At 46.5% G+C, this 13,904-nt stretch overlaps 1 protein-coding gene across 2 annotated transcripts; it reads left to right on the forward strand.

The window, feature by feature from the left end:
* The first annotated feature begins 683 nt into the window (after window positions 1-683).
* On the forward strand, window positions 684-13,551 carry VPS18 (VPS18 core subunit of CORVET and HOPS complexes). 2 transcript variants are annotated; one of them, XM_006128686.2, is made up of 5 exons: window positions 684-1,029; window positions 6,575-6,716; window positions 6,902-6,993; window positions 7,779-9,649; window positions 12,166-13,551. In XM_006128686.2, exons 1-5 carry the CDS (start codon window positions 939-941, stop codon window positions 12,892-12,894), a joined length of 2,925 nt encoding a protein of 974 aa, XP_006128748.1. In that variant the 5' UTR covers window positions 684-938; the 3' UTR covers window positions 12,895-13,551. The 2 variants fall into 2 exon arrangements, with proteins under 2 accessions (XP_006128748.1, XP_025043310.2); XM_025187525.2 differs by lacking the exon at window positions 684-1,029 and adding an exon at window positions 5,639-5,844.
* The last annotated feature ends 353 nt before the right edge of the window (window positions 13,552-13,904 follow it).

Here is a 13,904-nt window from a genome sequence, read left to right on the forward strand (position 1 = left end):
TGTTACCTCCCCTGCCTTGTCTCATCAGAACAGAGACCTTTACAACAAAAAGCATTTTCTTATTGGCTGACATGGCAGGGGACAGATCAATGGGCTTCTCAACTTTTTCAAACTGGCAACTCAATATTTGAAATAAAAGTCTGTGAGTCTCTTACATTTACAAAAATGCGCCAGTGCCAGTCTTCTCCAAATTACCTGCCTGTCTATTGCAAGGGGTTGACAGCGCACACGACCCTGGCGCGCACTGGGAATAGGGGAGTAAGCCAAAGAGTTTATTTGCTTTAGAGGTTTATACAATTTTTCAAAGAGGCACGACGCTCGTGGCGGCCTCGTACGAGTCCCCTGCCTCAGGCCGGCGCCGCCCGCTGAGACACTGGCCGGAGAACTCCTGAGCTCCGTGGGCTCGCTCGGTCTCTCGGCCACGCGCTGGGACCAGACGGTTTCCCCAGCGCCACAAGGCAGCGCTGGCCGTGTCCTAGGTGGGGGGACGCTCGTGCAAGAGGAGAAGGGCGGGGGCTGGGTTGGCGGGAACAGACCCGGGGACTCCTTGGCCGGCGCTGCCACTAGCAGGTGCGATCGCAGCCCGACTAGTGACACGCGGTGGGGGGCGGGGCCCGGGATTGTTCACTCTCAATGGCGGGGTCCGGGCACGCGACGCCCCATTCAGGGCACGCAAAGTAACACCCCCTCTCCGCGCGCAGTCGCGCGAGAAGCGGGAAGAAGCGTCGCCGGCCGCAAGCAGCTAGGTCACGTGGGGCGGGTCAGCTGAATGAAGTGGCTGCGGAAGTGGCCGGGCTGGGGTGGCCTGCGCGGGGGCCGACGGCGGCGGTTGCAGGGCAGGGGAGCTGCCTCAGGCCTGTGTGCGCGCGCGGAGCCTAACGCCTGCGCTGGGATGAGCTGAGGGCACGTCCGGTGTCTCCTGGGAGGCCGCGGCGGCCATGGCCTCCATCCTGGACGAGTACGAAGATTCGCTGTCCCGCTCGGCCGCCCAGCCGCAGAGCCGCGCCAGCGTGGGCATCCCGCACTCCGGTAAGGGGGCTGGGCCGCTTGTCGGCTGTGCAGTGCGGGCCGCTGGAGCAAGAGCACTCGTCCACTGCTGGCTCGCGAGCCTAGTGTAGCCGTGACCGTTAACCGTGTACCTGGTCACACATGCACACCCTTAGTCAGGACTGTTTCTCGGGACACACTGGATATTTGTCGAATAGTGATAGAAATGTAGCCGTGTTAGTCTGGGGTAGTTGAAGCAAAATGCAGGACAATGTAGCACTTTAAAGACTAACAAGATGGTTTATTAGATGATGAGCTTTCGTGGGCCAGACCCACTTCCTCAGATCAAATAGTGGAAGAAAATAGTCACAACCATATATACCAACGGATACAATTAAAAAAATGAACAAATATGAAAAGGACAAATCACATTGCAGAACAGGAGGGGGATGCGGGGGGGGGGGAGGGGGAGGAAGGAAGGTAAGTGTCTGTGAGTTGATGATATTAGAGGTAGGGAGAGTGGGATGTTTGTGAGTTAATGGTATTAGAGGTGATAATTGGGGAAACTGTCTTGGTAATGGGTGAGATAGTGCAAATGTTTGTTAAGTCCTTGTTGGCAAGTGTCGAATTTTAACATGAATGACAGATATTTGTCATTACTACTTCATGTTGAGGCAGTTGCAAGGAAATGAATCTTGCATTAGGTTTAGGAAATGGAAGTCTTGCAGATATCTTCCGAAAAGAAAATGTGAAGATGTAGACAGTGGTTTTGGAATCACAAATATCATTTGTATACTCAGCCTGTGAGCAGAAATGTTCCAGTGCATCACTTCTTCTCGGACATACTCCACTGTGAATAGATACAGCTTGACTTGAACTTGGTTTGATAATGGAGCTGTTTACAGGGAAGAAGGATGCCAGTTTGAAATAGTTTCATTGCATCTGAAATTTAGGCTACATTGAACCTCTATTTAGAGTGAAATTATTCTTTCGGTTGGAAGATGAGATACCACTATGTTGTACAAATGCACATGTTTTTGTGGTAAAAAAAAGATAATGTGAAATGGTTTCAAAATTATGAGTTTGGGGTGAATGTTATCCATTGCTTCTTCATTCATCCTTGCCAGAGGATGTTATGAAGGCCAGGACTTTAACAGGATTCAAAAAAGAGCTATATAAGCTCATGGAGGGTAGGTCCATCAATAACTATTAGCCCGTGGCGAGTAGATTGCAACCCGGAAGAGCCGGGTTTGGGCGATCTGCGCATGCACAGAACGATCTGCGCATGTGCAGATCGCCGGACAGTGCAGCTGGCGAGCAGGGCTTACCGCAATTCGGCGAGCCCTGAATATAACTATACAATAACTATGTGATGGTGTTATGCCAACTATGCAATATGAATGAGGAGTAACTTGCTAGAGGGGCAATTACGTAGTACATCTCTTATTAATCAGACCAGTTAATCATGAGTTTCACATGTGCGCTTTCTTCTACTGTCACCATGGCTTATCTCCACTGTGTGGTGGATCAATGTGATAAATCGATCTGAGTGCTCTCCCATTGATGCCAGTACTCCGCCAGGATGAGAAGAGTAGCTGGAGTTGATGGGAGAGCAGACCCCCTGACCTTACTGTGTGGTAGACGCTGCGGTGAGTAGTCGACTTCAGCTATGCAAATAGCGTAGCTGAAGTTGCATAGGGTAGATCAACAAGTGATGTGTGTGTTAGTGTCGCCAAGGAGATGAATAAGATAATGCACCCAGTTGGCTTTAAAAGGGCTATGTGACAATGTGATATACAACATTAGTGCTGGCCACTTTGCAAAGTGTGCATTTCTCTGTTGAGCTGGAGAGAGAGAATTGTAAAGGCACAAGATTCTGAAGGCATAAGTTCCTCGGTCACCACTTCAGTTGAATCCTAGTCTATCACAAGATTTTCAGTATCATCTGGAACTGCTAGGCAAGCAGGGTTGTATGGTATATATCCATGGGAAAAGTTTGATTATATCAGGTTGTGTGTAAACTGAAAGGGATAAAAAGAGAGAACAAATTGAACACAATCCCTTCTAGGACTGTAACAGTGTAACCATTTGAACAGTTAACCAATAAGCATGAGCTTATCAGCAGTGTCTAGCCAGTGAGGGTGCTGAGAGCCATTGAACCAACAGTAAAGCCTGTATGTAATGGAAATCACTTCAGGTCAGGGGATGCTGCAGCAGCAGCACCCATAGTTCCAGCACCTGTGCCTGTCATCTGCCCTATAGGTTGCTACCGCTGGTGTGCAGCTGCCCTCTCTTTTGGCACCACAGCAGCCTCTGGTGGGTGAAAGGCATAAGTGCAGCACCTGTCCCAGACAACGAATTTTTTGCAGGGGGCATGAATTCTGCACATACAGAATTGTAAAGAATTCCTCCAGGAGTAGCCTTGTGTACCTTTTAAGTCCTTTTGCACATGAAGAATTTCCCAGGCTAACTGCACTACATGACTATAATTGTCCTAGAAATCTCTGTGGAGCCAGTGGTATTCCATCCTTGGAGGGAGGCCAGTGTAAATGTCACCTAGGGGAAAAAACCCAGAAATGACCAGTCCTTTCTTGTCTAGCTTGAGTGGCCTGGTGACTCTGTTAGAGGAATGCAGTATTCTTTGGTCAAGAGGTTACCTGCCACCTTTGGTGAGATGGGAAATTCAGTCAGAGGAGAAACTTGAATCACAGGACACACATGGAGAGGGCTTTGATACCACCATTTTTTGACATGTGTCCCCTGGATTATATTAATGAGTATCATTCATATTTCATTCCATGTGACTGTCCCATTATGACTTTACAGTTCAGTGGCAGAGTTTAGTTGTTCTTTGGATTTTGGCTAGAGTATTTCCACCATGGTTAGCTTGTGGAGGTAGCTGTCCTAATTTAGGCATGGAAGCTGTACACTTCTAGGCCAGGGTTGGGCAATAATTTTTGTAGGGGAGTCACTTCTCTAACATTGGTAGTGGTCATGGGCCAGAACCAGAAGGGATGGTGGTTCCTTTTAGGCACTATCTGTGGGGGAGGAGACTTTGTGTGCTGCCCTGTGGGGGCAGGGAGCACGCAAGGGGTGTCTCTTCCCCCCACCACCCCACCCAGTCAGGGTGCGTGACACCTAGAGGGAATCGCCAGCCATTTTGAACAGCTGGTGGTTCCCTCTTATGCTGCGCGCCCTTGGCTAGGGATGTTAAATTTAGATTAATTAACTAATCAAATAGTTGATGGGATTTCCATTGACTATTTGATTAGTCTATAAAGGTGCCTCAGCCTTTGAAATGTAGCAAGAGCCCTGCTGGGAGCATGGGACTAGTGGGTTACCCTCTGGCCCTGTGCTTCCTGCAGTGCCTGAGCCTTTGAAATGTACAAGAGCAATGGCCGGGCTCTTGTACATTTCAAAGGCAGAATCCAAGCAGAAGTGGCACAAGCAAAGACTGCTTCAGTCCCTGCTTGAGCCGCTTCCGCTGTGAGTCTATCTCCCCTGTTCCCTGCAGAGATGGTTCTGGGGGGAACCAGCTTTAAGCCGGTTCCCTCCAGCACTGGTTCCTGCTCTCCCTCCCTGCCCCCGGCTGCCTCTCTCTGATAGAGGCAGTGAGGGGGAAGCAACTAGTTGCATCATGTCGAATAAGCTGCTGCTTATTGGGTAGTCAACTAGTCTCTTACATCCCTATCCCTGGCGTAGGGAGGAGAATTGGCGTTCTCCCTCTGCCTCTGAGTCTCAATTGGCCTGGAGATGGGGATGTGGCAGGTTGGGCTGTGGGCCGGATGAAACTGCTTGCCGGGCTGAATCTTACCCACCTTGTTCTAGGCTGTCCTAAGCTCTAAATTGAGCTCCATTCGGCTTCAGAAAAATGAAACCTATCATGTCATTCTTTCGTGTGTGTGTTTCCCATAACCCTCCTCCCTTTGCTGTTTTAGTGCTTGGCCTTCTCTTGAGGTCACTGCACTTGCTTTAAAACTTGAAAAGCTTTTATAAACTGTAACTATAAACTTGTTATGAACTAGTTTCTGTAGCAGAATACATTGGTATGCTGCCTATGTAAATCTCTCTCCTCCCACCCACTATCTAGACCTCCCTGTTTATTAATCTGCTGTCATCTAAAACTTGTGGCTCCCAAGCAAGCAAGGTGAGTGGCCCCCCGCCATGTACACAGAGACTTTAAAAGTAAATAGTTGAATAGTGTGGTTCCAGTTTAGATCAGCATTGTGCGAGTTACTGCTTTCTATTCACCCTCTATTACTAGTTTCAGGGGTGTATGAAATGAGTTTCATGTTGAGCTTCAAGCTTCAGCAGACTTAAAATGTAATGTTACATGTGACCACATTTGCCAGGTTTAAACCCTAAATCTTAAATTGACCTAGCTTTACTTGAATTTCAATCTAGGTTTGCCAAGAGATCCAGGAACTTTAGATCACAGTGGCTTAAATTTTCAGTTTGTAATGAAATTGGAAACTAGTGTGATCTACTTTTGGCTTTTTGGACAGGGCACTGATTTTAGTACTTGCCAGACTCGAGTGCTAGTCTTAGCATTGCCACTGACAACCTGTGTGACCTCACTCAATTCACTGGACCCCATGGCTCATTTTCTCTTAGGGATATAAAATCCCGTTTAATTGATTAACTGGTTTAACCTGCCCTGCCACAGTCAGGGACTGCTCCAGCCCATCAGAAGAAGCCCCTGCTTGTGGGGCTGCTCTGGATGAATAGAGCAGCTCCTGTTCATGGTGGGCTCCTCATGGAGCTGGAGCAATGTAGGGGAGAGCTGCTCCAGCCCCCATCTGTTAACTGCAACCTTTCACGTCCCTAGTTTCTGCCAAATTGTCTGTAAAATTGGAGGTATGGTACTTGTTTGTCTTAATTATCAAGTGCTATGACCATTGTGAATGTAAAATATTATATAAGTATTATGAATCTTGTCCACTGATCTAGCTGTGATTCCTGCTGGATTGCCTGCAGTCACTTAACTGAATTTCTTTTGTTGCAATTAAATGATTAACAATGGTTACATTTTTCCATAAAATTAATCTTTTGAATAATCTCAACTTCTGTATTTTCTTTTGTGTGGTTAGTGCTAGATTGAATAAGAGAGAAATTAATTTTATCCCACCAAATGAAACATTTTCAACTAATACCACTTCTGATTTCAATCTTTCATTAGACTGTAAACTCTGGAGCAGACACCATCTGTCTTGGTGTCCTGTACAGCACCACAACAGTTTCATCATTTTAATAAATAACCTGATTTTCCACTAGTTAACCATTTTTTTCTTGTCATTCTCTTCATCAGCTTTTTATGAACTTGTAATATAATTATAATGTGCAGTTTCTTCAAAAGGGTTCGCTGTGTTTATTTAAGTTTGTGCCAAGTGAAAAATAGCTGCACTGTGGCAGAATAGGAGAATAGACTTGTTCTGTATCTGCAAACATGTACCTGGGAGAAAAGGATGGATGCTACCATGGACTGCTTCACTTTCCTGTAGCTCTTCCTTGTTTCTGCTCCTTATTTTAGGTTGCACTGTGGTACTGTCTCTTTTCTGATCTGCATTTGGATTTTGCTTTTTCCTAGGATTTGTGAATGCTCGGCTGGAGAAGGAGACACCAATATTTAACAAGCAAAGGATTGATTTCACTCCTCCAGAGAAAATTAACAGTCTAGTGGTCTCCTCTAATCAGCTTTGTATGAGCCTTGGCAGAGACACCCTTTTCAGGTAACTCATACTTTTTAAGACCTAAAGCCATCACAGTCTGTTTTATGGTTGCTTGGAAACTCCTCTCTCTAAATTAGGTACGGCTTCATGGTCTTTTGTAAAAGAGAAAGGTATAATTTTGTTTCCATAGTTACATGGGCCTCCTCCTGAGTCTTGGTAATTTGCTTTGTCATTCCTTCATGCAGGATTGATCTTGGCAAGGCAGATGAACCTAATCAGGTGGAGTTGGGACGCAAGGATGAAGCCAGAGTCTACAAGATGTTTTTAGATCACACAGGTGAGGTGACGGTATAAGGGAAATTGCAGAATGCTGTTTAATATCTACAACAAATGCAATAATCACGTTAAACGAACATTTAACTAAAGGACTTCTGGTTTCTATTTTGTGTGTGGAAGGAATACATGATTCACTAGGGGAATAAACTCAGAGCACCTAATTATTATCCGGGATCTCTGTCTATTTAGTAGCCAAGTGTTGGAGAAAGAGTACTGTGTTTCTCTCCATACATTTTGGTGTATATAAACCACTGACAGATGTGGGCTGACTTGAGTTACTTTATTACAATTCATAAAAGAAAAGTCTTATTAGACGATGTACATCTAACTTTTGGAGCCCATTGCCTATATGTTGAAGTCAGGAGCTTAGCAGAATTCTAAATAGGATTATAAATGCAATATCCACACTTAACTCTAGCTGGGATGAAACACTTATAAAACACAAAACCTAATGACAGTAACTAGCAACCTGGACTTTATGGGTCATTTATTCCAGAGTTGGTCATATAGGGGTTCATGCACCTTCCTTTGAAATAGCTGGGACTAGTTGCTATCAGTTGTGATACTAGGTGAAATGGATCACTGATCTCAGCCAATATGGCAATCCCCAGGTCCTTCTGAATTCAAATTATTGGGGGATCACTAGCATCTTGAATTGTGTTTTGTCTTGTGTGTCTCTGGGAACAACCAGAAGTCTTGCTTACCGTAGTGGTGCTGTCTGGGTTGTGGTGTTTCCTTTAACCCTGTGCTCATTAATCATCTTTTTCTTGCTCTATACCTTTGTAGGATCTCACCTTGTGATTGCACTGAACACTAGTGAATGCCTGTATTTGAACAGAAGCGCTCAGAAGGTGCGGGCGCTCTCCCGCTGGAAAGGTCACTTGGTTGAATGTGTGGGCTGGAATAAGTTCCTGGGTTCAGAGACGAACACTGGTCCTATCCTGGTGGGAACAGCCCAGGGCCAAATATACGAGGCTGAGATCTCTGTCAGCGAGGGAAGCTTCTTCAGCACTAATCCAGACCAGTATTTCCGTCTGGTCTATACCTTGGAGGAGGAGGCAGGGCCCACCCCAGTCTGCTGTCTGGAAATAGAGAGAGTGCTCGATGGGAAATGTTTCATCATTGCCACTACTTGTAAAAGACTCTTCCAGTTTGCGGGCAAAGCGCTTGAGGGGACAGAGCAGCAGGGCTTTGGCTTTGTGTTTGGCATGCATGTAGACCACTTGCCCAGCTTTCGAGAGTTCCCAGCCAGCTTTGGCTACAGCGAAATAGCATTTTATACCCCAAAGTTGCGCTCCTCCCCACGGTCCTTTGCCTGGATGATGGGAAATGGTGTCTTGTATGGTACGTTGGACTATGGACGGCCTGACTCTATTCTGAGTGATGAACGGGTTTGGGAGTATCCTTCTGACGTGGATGTGTCAGCTAACAAGCCGATTTCCATAGTTCTCACCCAATTCCACTTCCTGCTGTTACTGCCTGACAAAGTGATAGCTGTGTGCACTCTGAATGGGCAGGTTGTCTTCCAAGATGTGTTCTTGGAGAAATTTGGCTCTTTGAAGCGCATGATCAAAGATCCCACAGTCGGGCAGGTCTGGATCCACACAGAGAAAGTTGTATTCCGCTACCACGTACAACGGGAATCGAGAGATGTATGGAAGATGTATATGAACATTAACAAGTTTGATCTGGCCAAAGAGTACTGCAAAGACCGTCCTGAGTGCCTAGATATTGTGTTGGCAAGAGAGGCAGAACACTCCTTTCAAAACAAGAGGTACTTGGATAGTGCCAAGTGTTATGCACTGACCCAGAATTACTTTGAGGAGATTGCCCTTAAGTTCATTGAAGCCAAACAAGAGGAGGCATTGATGGAGTTTCTGATTAAGAAACTGGCCAACTTAAAATCTTCTGAAAAGACCCAGACAACCTTGCTGACCACCTGGTTAACAGAGCTCTACTTGAATCGGCTAGGTGCTTTGGAGGGTGACGCCTCCAAAAGGAATCTCTATGAGGAGACTCGGGAGAAGTTCTGCAGCTTCCTGAGCAGCCCCAAAAACAAAGAGTGTCTGTTCAATAACCGAGTGTCCATCTATGAGCTGCTAGCAAGCCACGGGGACACAGAACACATGGTCTATTTTTCAGTTATTATGCAAGACTACGAGAGAGTGGTAGCCCATCACTGCCAACATGATGACTATGATGAAGCCTTAAATGTTCTGTCCAGACACAGGGATGAAAAGCTCTTTTACAAGTTCTCTCCGGTCCTGATCCAGCACATCCCCAAGAAGGTGGTTGATGCTTGGATCTCCATGGGCACAAAACTGGATGCCAGGAAGCTCATACCTGCCCTCGTCAACTACAGTCAAAGTGAAAGCACCCAACAGATCAGTGAAGCTATTCGATACATGGAGTTCTGTGTGTGTGAGCTGGAGGAAACGGAGCAAGCCATTCACAACTATCTGTTGTCTCTCTATGCTTTGTGTCGGCCAGTCTCGCTGCTGTCGTACCTAGAACAAGCAGGAACCAACCCTAACAGGATCCACTATGACCTGAAGTATGCGCTTCGGCTGTGTGCAGAGCACGGACACCACCGAGCCTGTGTCCATGTTTACAAAGTGATGGAGTTATATGAGGAAGCAGTGGATCTAGCTTTGCAGGTGTGTACTGCTATGTATAGTACTTCTAGTTCATTTGTTCTTGAGGGTGCAATGCTGGAGAGCTTTTGACTTATTTAAGGGAGTCAGTGAGAAGGCTGGCTAATGTGTTTAAACCTAGTAAATGTCAAAAGGCCCCTACGCAGGGAGGGAATGTCTGCCACCAGATTAATTTAGAGCAGTGGTAAAATAACCTTTTTACGTCCAAGATCACTTTTTAAATGTCAGAACAAGCCAAGATCTACCACCCCATCCTTCCCCCAAAACCCCACCCCCTCCTTGAAGCCCTCTGTTCTCCTCCTCTCCATCACTTGCTAGCCCCAGTCCTTATACACTCTCAGGGTACAGCTACACTGCCGCTTTTTTTTCGATTCTGTCTAGAATGGGCCAAATGTCAGAAAAACCCCTTCTTTCGGAAGCCCCCTTATTCCTCCTGGAACGAGGAATACAGAGGTTACAGAAAGAGCATGTTTGCTGTTCCGCTAAAAAAAAGCGGAAGAACAAACGCATCCCTGGACACAGAAGAGTTTTTCCAGGATACCTCTGGAATCCCGGAAAAACTCTTGCGGTCTAGCCATACCCTCACTGGGTTGAGACAGGATGTGTGGGCTCTGGGGTGGGAATGAGGGATTTGTGTGTGGGAAGGGGCGAGAGGTGCAAGCTCTGGGAAGGAATTTGGATGCAGGAGGAGGTGGAGAAGGGAATGCTGGCTCAGGGAGAAGGCTCCAGGATGGGGAGTGTTGTAGTTGGGGTAATGAGCAAGCCACATGCTTGTGGATGTGAGGGTGCAGGAGTTTGGATTGGAGTATGTGAGGGGCTCAGAGCAGGGCGGTTGGGAGTAAGATGGGCTGTGTGTGGATGGTGCAGGAGTGTTGTGGCAGAAGACTGAGGGTTTGGGGATATGAGAGGCTCAGGATAAGGGGTTCCAGTATATGATAGGCTCAGATCTTGGGTCGGGGATGGTGGTGGTGGTACAGGAGTGTTATAATGCTGCGGCCAGATGGGGGCTTGACCCCAATTGGGGGTTTGTTGGCCAGGCTTCATTTTTAAATAAAATATTATTTCAAACACAAAAGGTTTCAGCTTTGTCTTTATTTATGAGAAGGGCAGGGAACCTGTTTTGAGTCAGGGGTCACCTGTTTTGAGAAGGGAAGTTCTGGCGCGCGCCTCCTCTGGGGACGCCTACCTTCCTTTTCCCCTCCCCCCCCATGCAGAGTCCCTGGCGCGCCACAGACCTGCTTTGTGGTATGGCGCTGTCTGTTTGGGGGAGGGGGAGCAGCCTGCGCACTTCCTCAAACCTTGGAAGTGGCGCGCAGCTGCTGGCCTTCCATCCACCCCACAGGAAGCCAGCACTACCTCCCTCGTTGCTGGAGGTAGGTAGTGAGGCTTCTTTGGGGGGGGGGTCCCGAACGCCTCGTGATTGACTGGTTGGGGCTTCCCGATCGACGGGTTGGTGACCACGGATTTAAAGCAATAGTGGAAGCTCAGAGCTGTCAGGGTGTGTCTATGCTATAATTAGAAGCCAGTGGCTGGCTCATGCCAGCTGACCCTGGCCTATGTTAAGGGGCTGCTTAATTGCAGTGTAGATGGTTTTTACTCAGACTGGTTCCCAGGATCTAGGGATATTGCAAGGTGGGAGGGTCCCAGAGCTCTGGCTGCAGTATGATTCCAAGTGTCAACATCACAATTAAACAGTTCCTTAGTCAGAATCAGATACCACAGGCCAGCCCAGGGCTCTAATTGTAGTGTAAAGAAACCCACAGTGGGTACCAGACCATAATCTTAGAGTGAGAGAGAATGTGGTGGTGGGGATACGCTCTGTGTTAATGGATTCCAGGCTCTGGGATACTCTGCTCATTGATAACCAGCTCTGCTGACCTGAGGATTCTGCCATGTTCTTAATCTTCTGATTTTTAAAAAAATGCAGGAGGAACTTAAAATGAATTTCTCCCCCTTTGGCCATCTTGTAGAATGTTTAAATTAGTGTAAAGCTAACTTAGTCAGGTTGTGAATGGCAACAGTGCAGTGGGTACCATTTAAAGTGCTGACATTTACTGGGTTTAGTTCATGACAATATTTGCAGAAGCCTACTTTCTGAGTGTAGATAATAATGTACAGGAAGTAAATGGTCTAGACCAGTAAAAGTAAAAATTGTAACTGTAATGGGTGGATACTTAATTCAATGTTGTCAGCCTTGGAGGTCAAAGGTCACCTGTGGCTTTAGATAGCTAGATCTTCCTGTTTTGTTCCTGGATCATGATGAATCCTAGAAGTGACCCAGAACTACTGTGCACACGCTTTGTGTTGGGAGTGAATGTTGGTGGAGAAGAAAATGTGGCTGATATACAAATGTGGCTGATATGCAAGTGGGCATGTCAGCTGCATAGCTGTAGTTATGACTGACATAATGGAAAGATACTGGTAGGAGATCTCTCCTTTACCAAGAGTGGGCTCTCATGATGGAGAGAGAAGTGAAGAGGAAATTGTAATTTTGTGTCCCTATTCTGTTCAATTTTCAGGTGGATGTGGATTTGGCTAAGTCCTGTGCCGACCTCCCTGAAGAGGATGAGGAACTCCGGAAGAAGCTCTGGTTGAAAATTGCTCGTCATGTAGTCCAGGAAGAGAAGGATGTAAAGAAAGCCATGGCCTGCCTTTCTAGCTGCAACCTGCTGAAGATTGAAGATGTCTTGCCCTTTTTCCCTGACTTTGTCACCATTGACCACTTTAAAGAGGCTATCTGCAACTCTCTGGAGGACTACAACAAGCACATTGAGGAGCTGAAAAGAGAGATGGAGGAAGCCACACAGAGTGCCAAGAGAATTCGGGAGGACATCCAGGAGATGAGAAACAAATACGGATCTGTGGAGCCTCAGGAAAAGTGTGCAGCCTGTGACTTTCCGCTCCTAAATCGCCCTTTCTACCTTTTTCTTTGTGGTCACATGTTCCATTATGACTGCCTGTTCCAGGCAGTTTTTCCAAACCTGCCTGCCTGGAAGCAGGCTAAGCTAGAAGACCTTCAGAAGAAGCTGGGAGCCACAAGCCAGCCCTCCAAAGCCCATCATCGTCCCAAGGACATAGATGCTGCTAGCTTGGGAAAAGGGCAGCAGAGTAGGGAACAGATCAAGGCAGACATTGATGATATTGTGGCGGCTGAATGTGTGTATTGTGGGGAGTTGATGATCCGGTCAATTGACAAGCCTTTCATTGACCCACAAAAGTATGAAGAGGAGAGACAAAGTTGGCTGTAGGGTCACACAGTTATTGCTTGAAGCTGCACATGAATGCAAAACTTTGAGCTATAGGTCATGTACACTGCCTGTGAAGCATGTATATTAGGAATGAGCCTCCAGCAATCTGAAAACAAAGGGATCCCATATAGCTCTAAAGAGAGACCAACTGGATACTGTTATCTGGAGAGCAATGAGTTAGTCCTGGAGGACTATGAGAGAAATGGTCACAGTTGCTAAGAATTGAAAGATTAATTTCAGCTAATGTATCAGACCTTCTGCTGGCTCCTGTCTGAAGGTGAGCTTGAGTTGGCCTTTCGAAGCTCTTCTCATGAGACCCTTTGGCATGAAGATAAGCGTGCATCATTGCCCAGAAAGAACTGGGAACATAAAAATGATTTCATTTACTTGTACTGCTTCCCCATTTTATAGTATTAAGTCTGGGGAAATGGGAAGAAGCAGTGGGGATTGCTTGGTGGTACAGGCTTCTATTAATCACTTTCAGATTATGAGTTGTTTGTGTTTTGCTTCCTAATGAGATTGTTTAGCCAGCCTTCCTGACGGAAATGTAAAAGGGAGACAATAGATTTGTATTTACATGTATGTCAGCAAACATTTGTCATGTTACACAAATGCACAGGTCTGTACAATAACATAAAATATGATTCCTAAGCAGTACCGTGTCTTAAAATATGTATCTTAATCCCTGTGTCTGGTGTTTTGGGGTTGTGGGCTTTTCCCCCAGTTTTCCAAGAAGTTTTTTGGCCAGATCCATACAGTTGAATCTTGTGTAGGATCTCTTTGTTTTATTTCTAGCCATTATTCTGTAGTCCATTCTGAATACTCATACTGGGACATTGTACACAATTTGGCTCCAGTGCCACTGAAATACAGTACTTGTTAATGGTAATTTGAGTATTACATATAACCAGGGCTCGACAAATTGCTATATCTACTCGCCCATGGTGAGTAGGTTTCAGCCGGTCGCCCCGTTCACTGGCACTGCGCGCATGAGCAGTGCTGGTCTGGCG

Source organism: Pelodiscus sinensis, chromosome 4 (genome assembly GCF_049634645.1).
Source record: "Pelodiscus sinensis isolate JC-2024 chromosome 4, ASM4963464v1, whole genome shotgun sequence".
In the NCBI taxonomy this organism is placed as follows: Eukaryota; Metazoa; Chordata; order Testudines; family Trionychidae; genus Pelodiscus; species Pelodiscus sinensis.